Here is a 21,214-nt window from a genome sequence, read left to right as displayed (position 1 = left end):
CACTGATATTACATGCCCAGTGTATGTATTAAAAGGGAACATTGTCAGCAGGGTTTTACTATGTCATCTGAGAGCGGCATGATGTAGGGACAGAGACAGATTCAAGCGATGTGCCACTCACTAGGCTGGTTTTTGCTGTTTCAATGTTTTATCAACCGGAGATTATCACTACAGGACTTGGTGTCACACGCTTCTTGGTACAACCACAACCCCACCACTGATTGGAAGCCTTCTGTCAATATACACAGAAAGCGGCCAATCAGTGATGTGGGAGGAGTTTGCTGCAGAGCTCAAATACTGAGCTGTGTATGAGAAAAGGTGATTCTATCACATCTGCTGCACCCAGTAAATTAATTGACACATACCTGGAATAAGGGTATCAGTCCCTTCACAGTGCTGCTGTCGGATTACATAGAAAAAATCTGCTGACAGATACCCTTTAAAATACTTAAACAATAACTGTCGTCTTCCTTTCTCGGCTCTGTTCAGGTCCTCTTCTGTGACTACCAATGAGCTTAGCCACATCATATACATTCTAGTGTGAGCTGGAATCACATGCCATCCTATTAGTGCCTTGATGTGAGTAATAAAATTACAACTAGAAAGGGACTAGAAGTCACTGTGTGATCCAGGTAGGTACACAGGCGGACATGTGGTGCAGAAGAGGACCACAGAGTGCAAGACCCAGAAAAGGACCACAGAGTGCAAGACCCAGAAAAGGACCACAGAGTGCAAGACCCAGAAAAGGACCAGAGAAAGCAAGACCCAGAAAAGGACCACAGAGTGCAAGACCCAGAAAAGGACCAGAGAAAGCAAGACCCAGAAAAGGACCACAGAGTGCAAGACACAGAAGAGGACCTGAGCATGCAAGACACAGAAGAGGACCTGAGCATGCGAGACCCAGAAAAGGACCTGAGAATGAATGCAAGACTACAGCAATCAGTGAGTATATGAATACATGCACTGTGCACATAATATCTGTTAAGGGGATAGAAAAAAGCGCTACGGTACTTGTTTTCAAGAAAGAAAGTTCTAAAAATTCACCAGGAACCAGTGATTCAATAACCAGTGGCATCAATTGAGCTGTTCATAAAATTTGGAAATTTGCTTTGTGCAACCCAAGTAAACGAGAGGTGCCCACCGGAGCATATGTGCTTACCATGAAGCCCCCGACATCTAGGTAAAGAGCAGGAATTAGGTTTGTAAATTGGAGCCCCTTGGGTATGGTGTCCCGGACATCACATAACATATAAAGTTATGGGCTTTATAATGTGACAGGTGGACGGCCACACTAGTGGGTGGTGTACACTGGTCTGCGGCAGTAAAGACGCTGCTTTCCTAACTGCGTGTAATCAGGGCCATGTACAGTCAGCAGTTCTAAATGTGAACAGGCGACTATTAATATCCATACATTCAGATGCAATTACAGCCCGGCTCCGACATATAGGCGTACGAGCGCTTATTTCCTGCACATCAATCACTCAGCTAAGTGACAATTATGGTTGTCAAAACACTTTGTGAATAACACTGGCACCTGTGATGGCTGCACTGACACTTCGGGCTTTAATCATGACATTTATACCCCCGGCAGGATTAGCACATTGTAATGAGACCTACTGAATTCAGCTATGCCTTCAATGTCAAGGTGCATGGCTCGCGCTTGGTTTTTAATTATTAAGACCATCTGCTGAAAAAAGATGGGATGAATATTGATGACGTCTCGGAGCCGATCCAACATTTAGCATGGAACAGTAACAAGAGACCGAAGTAACATGACCTGTCCGAGAGAGGCACCGAGGTACTAGGAGGGCTAGCACTTCTGTCAGTGCCATGCCTCTGGAGGTTCCCGTACCTGGCATACAGAACCCTGGGAGAGACTCCAGAGGCTCCAGCATGGATCCCTCCCACATTAGGCAAAAAATGATATAAAGATATGATTTTCATCCTTTTAAAAATTACAAACAGGAAAATGGGCCGATGCAAAAGTTTGGGCACCCTCCATGGTTAGTACCTAGTAGTACCCCCTTTTGCATGTATCACAGTTGTAAACGCTTTTTGTAGCCAGACAAGAGTCTTTCAATTCTTGTTTGAGGGATTGTCATCCATTCTTCCTTGGAAAATTCTTCCAGTCCTGTGAGATTCCTGGGTTGTCTTGCATGCACTGCTATTGTGAGGTCTAGCCACAGATTTTCTCCACACATACCTTTCATTATTGTCGCCAAAGAGTTTTATTTTAACCTCATCAGTCCACAGGACTTTTTTACAAAATGCATCAGCTTGTTTGGATGTTATTTTGCATACTTCTGACGCTTAATTTTATGGCGAGGACGCAGGAGAGGTTTTCTTCTGATGACTCTTCCATGAAGGCCATATTTGTGCAAGTGTCTCTGAACAGTAGAACAAAGTATCACAACTCCAGGGTCTGTTAAATCTTTTTGAATGTCTTTTGGGCTTGCCTGTGTGTTGGGCTCTCCATGCATTTGCTGTGACAGTGACACAGCCGCAACACTTGCAGCTGCGGCGCCGATCAGCCGCAGCGATCCAAAAAGCTGGGTTCCCTCTGTAGCTTATTCGGTAAGCACTATAGCTTGCCAAATAAGAGGGAACCCGAACAAATTCGCTCAACTCTAATCTTGACCTCCACTATTCCTGGTAACTGCCATTTCTTAATTACATTTCGAACTGAAGAAAGAGCAACCTGAAAACACTTCGCTGTCTTCTTATAGCCTTCTCCTGCTTTGGGGGCCCCCACCATTTTCAGAGTGCTAGACAGCTGCTTAGAAGAACCCATGGCTGCTGTTTTTTGGCACAAGGATAGAGATGGCAGGGTTTTCATAAAGCTGGGAAATTTGCATGATCTGGCCTTCCCTATATATGTGTGTGTGTGTGTGTGTATGTATATGTGTGTGTGTGTGTGTGTGTGTGTGTGTGTGTGTGTGTGTGTGTGTGTGTGTGTGTGTGTGTGTGTATATATATATTTTTTTTTTTTGCGTAAAATACAAAGTAAACGTGTCATCTGTAACTTTAGGTCCTTTAGAGATCATTTCATCTTCAACTTGATTAACTGTTCAAAATAACAGTAATTTTGACCAGGGGTGCCCAAACTTTTACATGCCACTGTAGGCATGGTGCAATACTTCATTTCTCCTGTGGTGGCACTGCAGGAGATATACTTCGCTTTTCCCACAGGTGATCGTTGACGATCACATTAACTGATGGTCAGGGGGCACGTGATCCCCATTCGTCGCTGATATATCAGAGCAGTTACCATTCTCGCTATACAAGCAGGAGCAATTTGCCTGATATTAAAAGGAGTGTTCCTCCTCCCCAGAGAGTCTCCGAGGAATCCGGTCAATGGAGAAATAAGAGGATCTGTCAGCAGCCTCTCTCCATTCGCAGAACACACAGGCTGTGAACGACACCTGGACTCTTCTGCTGACACTTCAGAATTTCCCCCACCGGCTCTCCTCCATTACTGCGATCACTTAGCTTAGTTATTAGCGTGAATTTTTTTTTTTCTGCTGTTTTTGATCTCCAAAAAAAAAAAAAAAGGGCTATGGAAAAAAAAACCTCCATGAGGAAAAAAAAATGCCATAACTACAGTAGACTGCATGTTAAAAAACATTATTAATCCAAAAATGGTACAAGGATCCAAAACATTAAAGCACCCCAGACTTACCATTCGTGTTTATTTTATTTTAAAGGGTTATTCCCATCTCATCCCAATATGCAACAGGAGTAAAATTATTGATATTAATAAATGTACTCCTCAATATTTCGCAAATTAAAGTGAAAAAAAATATGGAAAATTGTGGGGGGGGGGGTGAGAGCCCAAAAGTCACCAAAAATACATTAAAGATAGCGATATCTAAGTATTAGGAAATTTAATTTGACCAACTGCACCCTCATTGATCGCCAGAATAGAAGACCCCCCCAATTTGTCATTGACCCCAGCAGCAGGCTAGGGGCTAGGAGGAGCATTAACGGAGCTATACATGAGAATGTGACCTGCTGCTTCAATTCGATATCTATGGCACAGGAGGCCACACCACAGCACAGGCCCCAACACAGCACAGGAGGAGGCCACACCACGGCACAGGCCCCAACACAGCACAGGAGGAGGCCACACCACAGCACAGGCGGAGGCCACAGCACAGGAGGAGGCCACACCACGGCACAGGCCCCAACACAGCACAGGAGGAGGCCACACCACGGCACAGGCCCCAACACAGCACAGGAGGAGGCCACAGCACAGGAGGCGGCCACACCACAGCACAGGCCCCAACAGCACAGGAGGAGGCCACACCACGGCACAGGAGGGGGCCACACCACGGCACAGGAGGAGGCCACACCACGGCACAGGAGGAGGCCACACCACGGCACAGGCCCCAACACGGCACAGGAGGAGGCCACACCACAGCACAGGCGGAGGCCACAGCACAGGAGGAGGCCCCAACAGCACAGGAGGAGGCCCCAACAGCACAGGAGGAGGCCACACCACGGCACAGGAGGAGGCCACGGCACAGGAGGAGGCCACACCACGGCACAGGAGGAGGCCACACCACGGCACAGGCCCCAACACGGCACAGGAGGAGGCCACACCACAGCACAGGCGGAGGCCACAGCACAGGAGGAGGCCACACCACAGCATAGGCCCCAACAGCACAGGAGGCCACACCACGGCACAGGAGGAGGCCACACCACGGCACAGGAGGAGGCCACACCACGGCAGAGGCCACACCACGGCACAGGAGGAGGCCACACCACGGCACAGGCCCCAACACAGCACAGGAGGAGGCCTCACCACGGCACAGGAGGAGGCCACAAAACACTCCTCCCAGAGACGAATCGATTCGATAGTATTCTAAGGCTGCAGGATAGGAGCCTCCTATGAGACGGCAGCTGCGGCTCCTCTTCTGATTAGCCGGCCTGTCACGATGTCATCATTGTGGCGCAACATGCACACGATTTGCAGATTGATCAAAAAACAATAGCCTTCGGATGTAGATGGCGGGTAGCGGGGCTCCTCTCCAGCAGACACAGAATACTGACCAGGGTCCTGTGAATGTATTTGCTCATCTCGGACCCTCACCGCTACCCATTTAGAGGGAATCATCAATGGGTCCGCCAGACACTCACCGTTTACTTCAATTAAGTTGGAATTCTTTTGGTTGAGGATGACGTAGAGCTCCCGCTGATCAGACTTCTTCCCTACCACCCAGTAATCACTCATGGCTTTTACTATGATTTCTTCATCTTCATCAATTCTGAAACAGGAGATGAGAAAGTACAAAGCAATAAAAAAAATAAATAAGCAAGGGGTATGTAAATCTGGACACTCGTACCCATAGTTACAAATGATGGAATCTGGGAATGAAAGCTGCACCTCTCCTACTTGCACATGATCTCATTGATCTGTAGTGGGGGGGAGGGACAGTGAAGATGGGTGCAGATGATGAAGTCAATCCAGGTCACTCTTTGCTCCGATCACAGAGATTTACGACAATATATGTGATTTAATGAGGATCATTAACAGCCTGGCATGATGAGATTATTAGATTGGAGGTCTGCCCATGGACTGCTAAACCTGACCACAATCTGAAGCTGGCCCATAGCGGGCTCCGGACCACCAAACTGCACCGTCACATACAGGACAAGCCAAGATTGTGACCAACCTAGCGTCAAACGCTCGGCCAGCGGATCACTCAAACATGATGGAAAGAATGGCGCAGCAAAAAACGCGCAAACCATTATAGATCAACGGGGTCTGATCCATTCTGTGACGGCTCTGGAGGCGCGATATGGTTTCCATTTATAAAATAAAAAAAACCCTCTATGTCGCTCTATGTTGGCATTTGGACGTCATAGTGGTTCTCTAGGACCCTCTCAATGAAAGAGTGGCTTCAGTTCCGGTGACCCAAGCTGTCCATATATTACATTGACGTCCATTTTTTTTTTGCATAACCATCATTTTGTTCATTTCACCTTCGTTGACCACTGCAGGAAACTGTCAGGTCAGGCAAAAATCAGCTGTTTACTGGGGGGTGTAAGGGGGCTGCATTCTGAAAGGTGCCATCTATAAAGGCACAGAAAATCCCACCTTGTGAAATCGCTATTTATATCTCCGAGAATCTTCATAAGCTCCGGCTGTACACAAGTAAGCGAGACGCTCGGCGTCTTCTTGAGGTGTATTGTACTTTTCTCCGCTAGGTTCATGTGGTTGAAATAAATAAACTTGAACTGAGGTTCCTTCTCCGACCTAAAGATTAAAAGGAGAGAAAAGGGTCAAACTCAGATGACCACCCGGAAGCCGACACTAATAACATATGGCCTATACACAGGATACATGTATGATCGCTGGGGCTCCAGCTGCTGAGAACGGGGTCCTGAAGTCCCCGGGGTGCATGGAGTGGAGGTGGGCAAGTGTGACCATCACTACTATAGAAAGCAGCTGTGATGCACATTCATGTTTGCTCCACTCACACAAAGCACTTTGGGATCGTTGAGGGTCCCAGCAGTCGGACCCCCCCAATGATCATAAATTCATGATCTCTTACCCTGAACAGGGCAGCCATCAATGTGTAATAGGAAGATGTTCACGTACCCAGATGTTCTCCTGTTGATGTTGTACTGCTCGCAGATGTCAGATGCCAACACTGTAAGCTGAGGTCCTACAAGGCTGTCCAGTTTTCGACAGAAATCCGGAGTAAGATGTACAGATACTAGAAAAAAAAGGAAACAAAAAAAAAAAAAAAACACGCATGGAAGATGATTATCGTAAACATGTGGACTAATGTAGGTGAAAAAAACCCCAAAACAATGCTACAGGGAACCTTCTGCCCAGCGGGAGTTAAAGCAGAACTCTTGATCGGGATGTGTAACTATAGTGGGTGCAGGCCAAGAGCCTAGGGGAACAGAAAAGGTCCCGCCGGGGGTTTTGCGTTAGGGACCACGAGCTTGGCGTTACGCCACTGAAGAACCTCAAGCCCCACAGTCATGGCATTTCAGAAACCACTAAGGTGCTGTTCACACCTACGTCGGCAGCCGATTACGAGCCTTTGTTACTTTTTGAAGAACCCTTGGAAGAAACGGACAGACCTCGCTGTAAGCAAATTGGGATGATCAGGTGCCGCCTGTGCCCTTCACATGGGAGGCCACAAAGTAGATCAGAACAAAGCCTAACCAGGGGCCACATCTGAACAACAGGTGCAACGCCATTCCTCCTGAGTCACGAGACGCCTTATGGAAAATCAGACTAGTGAATGCCTATTACATCGGCCGTGAACCTTTAAGATGTGTGCGCACATTGCGTTTTTTCAGTGCAGATTTCTGATAAAACCTGGAGGGAATACGGACGCAAAGTGAACGAGAATCCTGAAGCCTCATGCACACGTTGCATTTTTTTGTGACTTGCAGATTTTAAATCTGCCGCATGTCAATTCTTTCAGCGTTTTTGCTGCACATTTCACCTAAACTGTAGGGAAAAAATCTGCACCAAAAATGGGAGTAAAAAAAACAAAACAAAAAAAAACACACACTTTTTTGGCACTAGACCTCTGGGCTTCAGGAAGCCTCGTTTGGTGGAGGATCGTCCTGAGGAAGGGTCGAAGTGTCAAAGTCCTTACACCACAGTTTTGCTCAGGAATGAGGGAGCAGCTCTTTCAGCAGAAACCTGGAGCCAAGTGCTCATGCTGACAAGAAGTAAGAAGAGAGGGGACGCACGTAGGGGAGGGGGTATTTGCAAGCTTATTATAGGGCAGGGTTGCTGGAAGTACAACCAGATAGTACATCGGGTCACGGAGTTTACCGGTGGAGTCACTGTGGGCAATGCTGGGCTGTGCAGTCTATTCTACGCTGTCTTCGCTCCATTTGTTTTCTAGACGGTCTCAGATCTACAGCTGGTAAAACATTTTGGATCACTTTTTTTTTTTTTAAACCCAAGTACTAAATGTTCACATTGCCCTCTGCCTTCTTATGGAGCAGCAGATCATCCTTACATTGCACTTGATGGGTCCTTGGGGGCCTTATGCTGTGCATGCACAACAGCCATTGGCCGTGGAGGCACGTTATCCGCAGGGTAACCGGATCGTGGTGGTCCAAGGTTCGAGACCTCCATCAGTCATCAGAAGGGGGGGGTTAAAATGGAGCTGTAGTCGTGCTTCCGATCTTAGTGGGGGCACCACTGATCTAGTCGTCATTAATGTAAGTGATTATAACCAGAAAACCACTTTAAGGAGGACCTGTCGCTTGCTGTAATTATGTGGCATTGCTACCAGGTGTAAACGCCGCTGTTCTCCGTAATCCAACAGATTTTCTCTTTTTCCTGCCCCTCTTCTTTCTGAAGATATGGCTCTTTTTTCCTTGCATGTAAAACTATTATTTTTAGCCAACTGGGCGCGGTCCTCAAGACTAGTTGAAGACCACACCCATTTGGCTAAATTACTAGATTTACATACAGGGAAAGAATCATTTTATTTATTTATTTTTATTTATGTCAAGTGACAGGTACTTTTTAACACAGACTGGAATTTAAACAGCCTGGGATTTACCTAGTGAACATAACTTATTTTATTACATTCATTTGTTTTTCCTTAAATGCCGAAAACAAACATCAATATCCTATCTCAATATGAAGTAGTTTTAATAAAATATTAACAAATAACTCCAATTAGAAATGTAGTATAGTTCTTCTGATTAGCCATGTCCCTTACCTCACCTAGAGCATTGCGGTAGCTTAGGAATCCATGATTATGACCACTAAACTGTCATTATATGAGTGCTCATAACCATACATACCTACACTACTGCAATGCCCTGCAAATGGGGTCAGGGACATAGCCTATCAGAAGAACTATACTCCCTTTCTAATTGATTACAAACACATGAGCCATGCAGAAAGTGAACAAGTCGGTAGGACAGTATTCACATCACCCAAAGACTAAAACACAGAAATAAAACAGTATAACAAACGTTTAAAAATACTCTGTTGTAAAAAAAATATAACCGTAGACAGCAAGTGCTAGTAAAAAGATAACAAAAACAGGGTATTTAGTTGATACATTTTTTTGCAAAAAAATGTATACTAAGCCGCTCCACCAAACGCCAAGGTATACCCCTCAGAGCAGTCCTATGCAATGTATTTAAAACCTGATCATGTGAACAGTACCTATATGAGCAGGATTCAGAAAGTTAATGTCTGCTGTGGACACGCTGTGTATGACGGCTTTATATGTGCATGGCCCACATGGGAGGGGTTGAGATCTGTGTTTTTTCTGTGTTTCAGTCTTTGGGTGGTGTGAACACTGTCCTACCGACTTGTTTACTTTGTGCATGGCTCATGTGTGTTTGCAATCTATTAGTTTCTTGCTTTTGCAAGTTTTGGGAGATCTCCGCCCCTCTCTTGTGAGCCATGCACATAAAAAGCAGTCTTGCACAGCGTGTCCACATCGGGCAGCGCCTTTCTGAATCCTGCTCATATAGTAGGTACTCTTCACATGATCGGGTCTTAAATCCATTGGTTAGGACTGCTCTGAGGGGTATACCTTGACGTTTGGTGGAGCAGCTTAGTATGCATTTTTTTGCAAAAAAACGTATTAACTAAATACCCTGTTTGTGTTATCTTTTTACTAGCACTGGCTGTTTACTGTTATATATATATTTTTTTTTACACATTTGTTATACTGTGTTTTTTTCTACATTTCTAATTGGCAGCATTTGCTAATATTACCATTATACCAACTATATATTGGGATACGATCTTAGAGGTGGGAATACCCCTTTAAAATAAAAAATAAAATAAAATACAGAATCCATTTATTAAACGAAAACCTGGTTAATATATACATAAAGTAATTTAAAAAACAAAACCCTGCCAATAACATACAAAAAAAAAAAAAAAAAAAGATGAATCAACAAATGTCCCAATAAGTGCAAAGGGCACTTCGCATAATATCAGAACAAAAATTCCCATATACCGCTACATAGGAAGAAATGAAGAGATCACAAATATAAAAAAAAAAACCGATTTTATTTCATATATCCAATAAAATCCATACAATTAAAGGAAAATGCCGTATAGGGGACGCTGGAGCACACAATATGAAAAAATAAGACATAAAAATGGACAGTGCGGTCAAACTATAGGCTGTAAAATTGTTTGTTTTTTTTTATAGTTGGGATCTCTTCATTTCTTCCTATGTAGCGGTATATGGGAATTTTTGTTATGATATATAAAAAAAAAGAAGAAGATGTATCAAACCTGGTGGAAGGGAAATCAGGCGGAGGGGAGGCTGATACTCACCATCAATCATAAAACAGACGGAGGCGCTCATGGCCTGATGACAAAAGAAAGACATGATGTTGAGCGAGTACATGAGAGCGTCTGACAAACCATCTGTTATCCGGGCTACAGGCGCCATCACAATCACAGCTTCATTAACACAATGCCGTCCGGGGAATCTCCGCTGTACCTTCTAAATATATCGGGGGTGGAAATAAAAGCTTATGAGATCCCCGGAGCCGGCTCTGCTGGCCGCTCATTGTCTAGACGGGGCGTCTGAGGGGTCACTAAGCACAGACTGGCATTCAGAAATTATGAATTAATAAGACAGTATACGTGTACGTGACGCTTCCCTGTAATATCACGCCTATCCTATTAACCCCTTCTGGACATAGGACACATCATTACATCGTATGGCAGGTGAGGGAAGTAGTGACCTTGCACCATACCTGGCTGCGTTATGCAGACAGCATCTGCCCCTAACAGAGATTGCCGACTTCCCCGGTTTTCAGCATCACCCCGCAACTCTCTACTCACGTGACAGTTCTTCTGGCTTGCCCAATCACATCGGGGGGGGGGGGGTCTATGCGAGAGCTGAAAGAGGCCTTTACAATGAAAGTCTACAGAGCGTCAGAGCGAGGTCCCATAGACTTACATTGTAAATTCCACTTCCGGTTCGCATATAGACCCCAATGTGATCCGGCAAGTTGGAAGAACCATCAAGTAACCCAGAAGAGAACCGGAGGAGCACTGTAAACTGGGAACGACAGCAATCGGTGAGTGTATAGAGAACCAGCGCAAGACTGTAAACTGGGAACAAATGCGAGCAGCAAATGTATAGGGAACAGGAGCAGCGCTGTAAACTGGGAACGACAGCGATCGGTGAGTGTATAGAGAACAGGAGCAGCGCTGTAAATTGTCTAAAGATTCCGTACGATAGATTTAGCACAGCACAAAAAAAAAGTAAGACAGATCATCACCTTGTAAACAATTAGATGAAGCTCTTCATAGGTGTCATCGGTATTAACAAAGATTTTAGGAAATCTAAATTTTGCTTCAGGATCTTGGAGATTTAAAGGGCCAGTCAGGAACCTATGGAGAAAACAAGTACAAGAGAATGTCAACAGGAAAGAGGCCGGAGCCTGTGAACGACAAAAGAATTACTAGATTTTCACTAGAGTGGCATTGATGGCCCCTAAAAACATTAAAAAAAAAAGTTCCGGAACTAAAAACACAACTTTTCGCTAGCGCTGGATAGGTCAGTGCATTACTAAAAAATGGTTTTAGGGAGTACAGAACAATAGTCTCTGAAATCATTTTGTGCGTGAATATTTTCATTGATCTCGGCAGCACATGTTTTGCTTGCACAGGACGATGTGCTGCCAAGATTGAGGATTTTTTTTTAAAGCAAGCTTGAATGGAGTGTCAGCACAGAATAAATGTTCAAACCCTGTACAGTGCACCCTTAGTGTGGCCAAACAGTTCAGTGCACCTTCCCACCTACTTGTTTCCCTTCTATCTCCACTTTTCTCTAGATTTATAAAGCCAGAGCTCTCAATCAAAATAAAAGGAGGGGGCGGAGATAGACCGAAAACAAGTAAACGTGAACTGTACCATCTTGAAAAATCATTTCACCCGACGAACAAGCATTTTACTTGTTTGTAAGGCGATTGGTAGTCTGTTTAGACTGGCCAATTATCACGAATGAAGGGTTCTTATGAACGCTCAGATAATAAGCCAGTGTATATACACCCCAAGTACCAAAGTTCACCTTTAAGCTATGTGCACACGTCCGGAATTCCCATGGAAATTTCCACAGGAATTCCGCAATTCCATGCCGCGGGAAATACGCTAGAATTCCGCATGCGTAATTCCTGCGTATTTCCCGCATTTTAACTAGCGTTTTGCAAGCATAATTAGCTTGCAGAATACTAGCATTTTCCAAGTGACTAGTGTGACCAACTTTTTACTATTGAGGCTGCCTATGCAGCATCAGTAGTAAAAAGATATAAAGTTAAAAATAAAAAAAATAAAAAAATCATGTTATTCTCATCTTCCGGCGTCCCTAGGGCTCAGCGATGCTCCCGGAAAGTCCCGTTCCCAGCGGTGCCTTGCGACAATGACCTTTGATGACGTAGCGGTATCGCGAGACCGCCACTTCATCAAAGGTCATTGTCGCAAGACACCGCTGGGAACGGGACTTTCCGGGAGCATCGCTGAGGCCTAGGGACGCCGGAAGATGAGAATAACATGATTTTTTATTTTAATTCTTTTTTTTTACAGGGATATGGTACCCAAAGCCTGGAGGAGAATCTCCTCTCCTCCAAATCCTGGGTACCATCCGCGCATTTTCCGTTTACTTTGCGCATGGTGGACAATGCATTCCTATGTGTGCGGAATTCCCACGATTCCGCAGAAAGAATGAGCATGCTGCGTATTTTTCTGCGATGCGATTTTGCAGCGGAAAAATAAGCAGAATTAGCACAGCAAGTGCGGAATGCCATTGAATACAATGGGCTGCTTATTTTACGCCGAAAAAAACGCAGCAAAAACGCATAAAATACGCAGGAATTCCGTACGTGTGCACATAGCCTTACGATCACGCATATTTTAATATATCAGACTTATCACAACAAAAAAAAAAACTGCCATCTCTCCTACAATGTTTGTTGTAATAAATGCGTGCATTGCCCATAAAATAATTTTAAATCCTCATATCTTAGAACTCTGCATCGTGCTGTTTCTTTATTATTCCTCTTGGGAAATTTTTTTTATGTATAAAATTATATATATATATATTAGCTGAAGAACCCGGCGTTGCCCGGGCATAGTAAATTTTATATATATATATATATATATATATATATATATATATATATATATCTCTCTCTCTGAGTGTAGAGCCCCGCCCACACCGCATAGCCACATTCACTATAATATCCCACATCATCCCGTCAGAGCCACCAGACAACTACCCCTAATATCCCACATCATCCCGTCAACCAGAGCAACCGGACAGCTACCCCTAATATCCCACATCATCCCGTCAACCAGAGCAACCGGACTACTACCCCTAATATCCCACATCATCCCGTCAGAGCCACCAGACAACTACCCCTAATATCCCACATCATCCCGTCAACCAGAGCAACCGGACAGCTACCCCTAATATCCCACATCATCCCGTCAACCAGAGCAACCGGACTACTACCCCTAATATCCCACATAATCCCTTCTGCCAGAGCCACCAGACTACTACCCCTAATATCCCACATCATCCAGAGCCACCAGACTACTACCCCTAATATCCCACATCATCCCGTCAGAGCCACCGGACTACTACCCCTAATATCCCACATCATCCCGTCAGAGCCACCGGACTTCTACCCCTAATATCCCACATCATCCCGTCAGAGCCACCGGACTTCTACCCCTAATATCCCACATCATCCCGTCAGCCAGAGCCACCAGACTACTACCCCTAATATCCCACATCATCCCGTCAGCCAGAGCCACCGGACTACTACCCCTAATATCCCACATCATCCCGTCCGCCAGAGCCAACGGACTACTACCACTAATATTCCACATCATCCCATCAGCCAGAGTCACCGGACTACTACCCCTAATATCCCACATCATCCTGTCAGCCAGAGCCACCGGACTACTACCCCTAATATCCCACATCATCCCGTCAGCCAGAGCCACCGGACTACTACCCCTAATATCCCACATTATCCCGTCAGCCAGAGCCACCGGACTACTACCCCTAATATCCCACATAATCCCGTCAGCCAGAGCCACCTGACTACTACCCCTAATATCCCACATCATCCCGTCAGCCAGAGCTACCGGACTACTACCCCTAATATCCCACATCATCCCGTCAGAGCCAGCATTGTCAGGTTGGCACTGTTACACCGATTAAAATGATACCTAGGTTGGAGGAATCAGTCTTGTGCTTCTTTTTTTAATCTGTGTTTGAATTTTTAAGTTAATGAGAAGCTTCATACCAGACAAAGAAGTTCCGGATTCTGGGCTCCTCCTGCAGTCTGTGTCAGAAGGTGTTCTGTGTATCTAATCCTCTCCTGTGTGATACTGTCTGCTGAGCCGTGTATCTAATCCTCTCCTGTGTGATACTGACTGCTGAGCCGTGTATCTAATCCTCTCCTGTGTGATACTGACTGCTGAGCCGTGTATCTAATCCTATCCTGTGTGATACTGGGCTCCCCCTGCAGTCTGTGTCAGAGGATGGTCTGTGTTCGCACGGTAATAAATTGTGTTATTTCCAGCTTTACAGAAGGACGATAACACCATAGAAATGATAAGAATAATAGGCCTCAGTTACCACAACTGTCTGCAAGGAAAACTGTTGCTCATAGCAACCAATCACAGCTCAACTTTCAGCTTTTAAACAGCTCTGGTGAAATGAAAGATGCTCAGTGATTGGTTGCTATGGGCAACACAGGCAGTGTAACCTGTTGTGGTCAAGAAGATGTGCCTATGAAATAGATATATTAGATATTTATTATATGGGGCTTTGGAGAAAAGATGCTCCATAAGGAGGACTGAGTGATGAAGAGTACCAAGAAAAGACTCACCTCCCGTAATGCTGAAGATTTCCTGGCATTTCAGGTCGTAATGGAGAATCTCTTCCTGCCAGCTAAAAAACAACATACAGACAATAGTCACACACGCAGCACTACACATCACTAAGGCTGGGTTCACATTAGCGTTCGGGGGCCTTGCAGAGGGCTGCGTACTTCCTCTGTTAAGCTCCGCCTACTTCTGCATGCATCCTGCGTACCCATCTAGTTGTCACCCAGTCTCAGATTCCGAAAAATAAAAAAGCTCCAGGTTTTGGAAAATGGCAACAAAAGCAAAACATTTTTTTATTACAAATGATAAAATGAATGGAATTATCCAAAACTACAACTCGTCCTGCAAAAAAATCAAGCCCTCATACGGCTATGTGTACGGAAAAATAATAAGATGCTACGGCTCTTGAAAGAAAGGGAGGAAAAAAAGAAAACATGGAAAAATTGCCTGGGAGTGAAGGGGTTAAAGGTAATCAAGGTATAGGTTGCAGTACTACATAAAAGCCACAAAAAAAAAAAAGAAAAAAAAAAAAGTGTGGTGCTGTTTCAGAAAGAAAAATCGGCAGCTCTTACCTCTGGCTCTGTGTGTCTTGGGAAGAGAGAAGTAGTGAGGTATTTATACAGGATCCGCATGTCTTCTTGTTCCAATCCACTCCTGTATAAAGAGAAGGAAGATGTCACCTGCCAGCGACACAGGAAGACGACCATTCCTGTACATTGTATGGTCAGACGGCAGGACTGCCACATCGCCATCACAGCCCACTACAACATTACGGATTGACTCCCTAAAGAATTTATCATGCCAGTTGCGATAAAGGAAATATCGACACCACGTATACACAAGTTGTGTACTTTATATTTTAAGGTTGACCATAAGGCTATGTGCACACGTAGCGATTTTTAAGTGTTTTTGCCGCGATTTTCGGCACGAAAACGCTTAAAAATCGTGTACAGAACGCCCCCCATGCATTCCTATGGCATTCCGCACATGCTGTGCTAATGCTGCGCTTTTTTCCACGGCGGAATCGCATCGCGGAAAAAATCGCAGCATGCTCATTCTTTTGTGCGGAATCGCAAAGAATTGCCGCGATTCCGCACCCATAGGAATGCATGAGAATCGCTTACTTCCCGCATGTGGCTATGCCCACCATGCGGGAAGTTAAGCGTCTCATGTGCGGTTGGTACCCACGGTGTGGAGGAGAGGAGACTGTCCTCCAGGCCCTGGGTACTATACCCCTGTAAAAAAAAAGAATAAAAAATAAAAAAAAATCGGGGTATATTTACCTTCCGACGTCCCGCGCTGCATTCCCGGCCTAAGCGTTCCCAGTAATGCCTTGCGGCAAGGACCTGTAATGACGTGGTCTCGCGAGATCGCTATAGCAACGCGAGACTACGTCATCACAGGTCTCGCAAGGCATTACTGGGAACGCTGAGGCCCGGGATGGCAGCGCGGGACGCCGGAAGGTAAATATACCCCGATTTTTTTATTTTTTTTAGCATTTTAACATTCTATCTTTTACTATTGATGCTGCATAGACAGCCTCAATAGTAAAAAGCTGCTCACACTTGTCAAACACTATGTTTGACGAGTGTGACCAACCTGTCAATCACTTTCCAAGCGATGCTTCAAATCGCTTGGAAAGTGCTTGAATATCGCACGCGAAAATCGCGGTAAAATCGCGCGGGGAAAAAAACCGCGCGATTTCTGGGAAGGAGTCCGGTTTTTAGTGAGCGTTTAAAAACGCTACGTGTGCCCACAGCCTAAAGGAACAATTTGGGGCCTCTATTAGGACTTGCATGATGCGGTGTGTCATAAGGGATGGAGGCGGGAGACAAGCTGCGGACCCCACGGCCTGCCTGCTTGGGGTGCATACATAAAAACAAAAGAGGAAAGCAAGCACAGTAAGTGGGCTGTTCCAATACAAGAGAGGCTGATTAAAGATCAGTGGGGGGGGGTCTCAGTGATGGGACCCCAGTAAAGCACAGGACCCTTATTTGAGGAGTGGAAAACCAACATGCTCATTGCCCCCCCATATGAAGATACTTCTCTCAAATAGTGTATTTGGACACGTCTCAATCACTGAATTCAGGTTTTTCATTCAGTCCCACCGCCCCTGGTATACAACAGCGGGCCCCCCCCCATTGCCCCCAGGTGGGTCAATAGCGGGCCCCCCCCATTGCCCCCAGGTGGGTCAATAGCGGGCCCCCCCCATTGCCCCCAGGTGGGACAACAGCCGGCCCCCCCCATTGCCCCCAGGTGGGACAATAGCCGGCCCCCCCCATTGCCCTCAGGTGGGACAATAGCCGGCCCCCCCCATTGCCCCCAGGTGGGACAATAGCGGGCCCCCCCATTGCCCCCAGGTGGGACAATAGCGGGCCCCCCCATTGCCCCCAGGTGGGACAATAGCGGGCCCCCCCATTGCCCCCAGGTGGGACAACAGCCGGCCCCCCCCCATTGCCCCCAGGTGGGCCAACAGCCGGCCCCCCCCCATTACCCCCAGGTGGGACAATAGCGGGCCCCCCCATTGCCCCCAGGTGGGACAATAGCGGGCCCCCCCATTGCCCCCAGGTGGGACAATAGCGGGCCCCCCCATTGCCCCCAGGTGGGACAATAGCGGGCCCCCCCATTGCCCCCAGGTGGGTCAATAGCGGGCCCCCCCATTGCGCCCAGGTGGGACAACAGCCGGCCCCCCCCCATTGCCCCCAGGTGGGCCAACAGCCGGCCCCCCCCCCATTACCCCCAGGTGGGACAACAGTCGGCCCCCCCATTACCCCCAGTTGGGACAACAGCCGGCCCCTTATTACCCCCAGTTGGGACAACAGCCGGCCCCTTATTACCCCCAGGTGGGACAACAGCCGGCCCCTTATTACCCCCAGGTGGGACAACAGCCGGCCCCTTATTACCCCCAGGTGGGACAACAGCCGGCCCCTTATTACCCCCAGGTGGGACAACAGCCGGCCCCTTATTACCCCCAGGTGGGACAACAGCCGGCCCCTTATTACCCCCAGGTGGGACAACAGCCGGCCCCTTATTACCCCCAGGTGGGACAACAGCCGGCCCCTTATTACCCCCAGGTGGGACAACAGCCGGCCCCTTATTACCCCCAGGTGGGACAACAGCCGGCCCCTTATTACCCCCAGGTGGGACAACAGCCGGCCCCTTATTACCCCCAGGTGGGACAACAGCCGGCCCCTTATTACCCCCAGGTGGGACAACAGCCGGCCCCTTATTACCCCCAGGTGGGACAACAGCCGGCCCCTTATTACCCCCAGGTGGGACAACAGCCGGCCCCTTATTACCCCCAGGTGGGACAACAGCCGGCCCCTTATTACCCCCAGGTGGGACAACAGCCGGCCCCTTATTTCCCCCAGGTGGGACAACAGCCGGCCCCTTATTTCCCCCAGGTGGGACAACAGCCGGCCCCTTATTACCCCCAGGTGGGACAACAGCCGGCCCCTTATTACCCCCAGGTGGGACAACAGCCGGCCCCTTATTACCCCCAGGTGGGACAACAGCCGGCCCCTTATTACCCCCAGGTGGGACAACAGCCGGCCCCTTATTACCCCCAGGTGGGACAACAGCCGGCCCCTTATTACCCCCAGGTGGGACAACAGCCGGCCCCTTATTACCCCCAGGTGGGACAACAGCCGGCCCCTTATTACCCCCAGGTGGGACAACAGCCGGCCCCTTATTACCCCCAGGTGGGACAACAGCCGGCCCCTTATTACCCCCAGGTGGGACAACAGCCGGCCCCTTATTACCCCCAGGTGGGACAACAGTCGGCCCCTTATTACCCCCAGGTGGGACAACAGTCGGCCCCTTATTACCCCCAGGTGGGACAACAGTCGGCCCCTTATTACCCCCAGGTGGGACAACAGCCGGCCCCTTATTACCCCCAGATGGGACAACAGCCAGCCCCTTATTACCCCCAGATGGGACAACAGCCGGCCCCTTATTTCCCCCAGATGGGACAACAGCCAGCCCCTTATTACCCCCAGATGGGACAACAGCCGGCCCCTTATTACCCCCAGATGGGACAACAGCCGGCCCCTTATTACCCCCAGATGGGACAACAGCCGGCCCCTTATTACCCCCAGATGGGACAACAGCCGGCCCCCCCAAATATGCTTACTGCCTTTAGTATCAAGAGAAAATGGCTAGTGGTGCAAAAATCACCAATACTAGAATGCTCCTGTAATAGGAGCCACCAGTGTAACAAGACCGTTCATGACATTTCTTCCCTCCTAAATCTTTCCCCATCACATGCGAGTGTGATTATTGAAAAGTTGAAAGGAACTTCAGCAACTCAGCCACGTAATGGAGATCACGTAACATTACAGAACGGGGTCACCAAGTGCTGAGGCGCAGAGGACAGAGAAGTCACCAACGCTATGCTGACCTCATAACTGCACAGTAGAGACCTCCTCTGGTATGAATGTATGGGACTGAAAATGACACCCCTTTAATACCTCCTCCAATGTATAGATTAGGGTAAGTTAGTGCATCCTTTGGGAACATTAGAGGAGGGCATTCTTAGTGTTGAGTTCATAGATATGGGTAAGTGTAGTTCTGAACGGGCCACTAGATGGGGGCATACTACTGGGCTTTGTTAGGTATAGTTGATAGGAAGTTTTGCATAGGGTTAACTGTAGGAGGAGCTGCTATGGGTTATGCAAGCGTAGGTCGTAGGAATCAGGCAGAAGGGCGAGCACGCCCGACGTGTCCACAAGGGCTCTAAAACTATATTTCAACCCTAAACACTGGAACCAAGTGTGCAGGAGCTGGGTCGCACCGCAGTGGAATCCCTGCCCGTGCACCAGCAACCCCAAACAAGTACGTCAGTAGAAGTTGATGGTTTTTCTGTGGGAGGAGGCCAAGACACCAGAGCCACGGTGTCATCGGCTGTGACTATCGTCCTGGCCGCCTCTTACATTAGCAGCACAAACATTGCGCCCCCACTGGGAGCTTCATGGCAGGGCAACTGCAGGCAGCCTTACATCACCAAGCACAATGATAAGCATTGGATGTAGTGGTGTAAAGCTGCCACCTCTGGACCTTGGAGGAAACATGTTCTGTGAAGCGATGGGTCACACTTCTGTCGCCTGATGGACGAGTCTGGGTTTGGTAAATGGCAGGAGGACATTACTGACGCCGTCTTAAATTCAATAACAGGAAATTTTAATCCTTCAGCACAAGACAATTATAGCTTCTGACTTTGTGAGGTCAGTTTGGGGAAGGCCCTTTTCCTGTTCTATATTGTGGGGGGTCCAAGAAGTAGGACTTCCACTTAAGTTAGGTGGCAACTTACAATCTTGGTCCAAGCCCTTTATAAATGTAGGATCGTCCATCTGACGGGAGGGTGAAGTTGGAGGTTGGGTTTGGAACATGATGAAACCCTTTTCCCGGAAACCAGTACACCTTGTACAATGGAGAACTCAGATTTTCTTTCAAGCTTTTTGCACCCTCAGCACTGAGCCCTATTTATAATTCCTGTACAGCCCCTTTAAAATTTTCGGGATATCCATTCTCGACTTCAAAAATTACCCCTGAGAGAAGTCTCTAACGCCCGTAAAAGCCGCAGTGTGCACAGAAATAAAATAGCGGTGCGGATTGTGGGATGATGTCACTTTTATTAGTTATTCTAACGCCTCTCTCAAAGAAGGCCACCGGCTCGCAGCTTTATTTATACCCGATACAGCGTGTAAATGAGAGGCGCTATAGTATGTGCGGTAATCCGAGCAGGAGATCTACAATCTGACACCAGCGCCTGACAGAGCAGCGGTGCCGAGTGTTAACAGGGAATGGCAGGGCGAAGAGGCCGGCGATGACAGCTCTGACGGACAGAGACACACGGACTTGTTTCCCTTGGATTTTCTCACCATAAAACGAAAAAAGGATGGAATGGATATTTTGCTGTCACGCCAATATAGCAGATGGGATTTAAAAAATAAAAATAAAAAAAAAATAAACCCACACACCAACAAAAAACCCCAGAAATATAAACACATTTTAAATTTAAAAAGGAAACAACCGAGATGCAATTGAAGTGTAGACTTTTAGGTTTTATTAAATGGGTTGAACAAAAATATCCGGTGAAACTACAAAGCTTAATTTCAAGGGTTCAAAAATAATTGGAGAAATCAATATAATTGGAGTCACGGATGTCGCCAAGCGCTGGGATTCCTCCTTTGTGAATCTTTGACGGCCTTTACAGCGGCTGATTTCAGGTGCAATACTGCTCGATGGGGTTGAGATGTGCCCATTGGCTCGATCATTGCAGAATATTCCACTTCTTTGCTTTAACAGTATGTTTTGGGTCATTTTCCACCTTACTGT

The 21,214-nt window shown here is 47.1% G+C and overlaps 1 protein-coding gene across 3 annotated transcripts in view; it reads right to left on the bottom strand.

Annotated features, from left to right (window-relative positions):
* Nucleotides 1-21,214, bottom strand: part of CCZ1 (CCZ1 homolog, vacuolar protein trafficking and biogenesis associated) — a 61,076-nt gene that overhangs the window by 866 nt on the left and 38,996 nt on the right. For all 3 annotated transcript variants that reach the window (XM_073543077.1, XM_073543076.1, XM_073543075.1), the window contains exons 9-15: nucleotides 15,451-15,532; nucleotides 14,881-14,942; nucleotides 11,260-11,371; nucleotides 10,301-10,334; nucleotides 6,605-6,722; nucleotides 6,101-6,259; nucleotides 5,140-5,267 (exon numbers count right to left, since the gene is read on the bottom strand). In XM_073543077.1, coding sequence (XP_073399178.1) covers nucleotides 5,140-5,267; nucleotides 6,101-6,259; nucleotides 6,605-6,722; nucleotides 10,301-10,334; nucleotides 11,260-11,371; nucleotides 14,881-14,942; nucleotides 15,451-15,532 — 695 coding nt within the window. The remainder of the gene's footprint in view (nucleotides 1-5,139; nucleotides 5,268-6,100; nucleotides 6,260-6,604; nucleotides 6,723-10,300; nucleotides 10,335-11,259; nucleotides 11,372-14,880; nucleotides 14,943-15,450; nucleotides 15,533-21,214) is intronic.

The sequence above is a fragment of the Dendrobates tinctorius genome, unplaced genomic scaffold (assembly GCF_039654945.1).
Source record: "Dendrobates tinctorius isolate UK_male_01 unplaced genomic scaffold, ASM3965494v1 ptg000129l, whole genome shotgun sequence".
NCBI lineage: Eukaryota > Metazoa > Chordata > Amphibia > Anura > Dendrobatidae > Dendrobates > Dendrobates tinctorius.
This window is presented reverse-complemented; position numbering and strand designations above follow the sequence as displayed.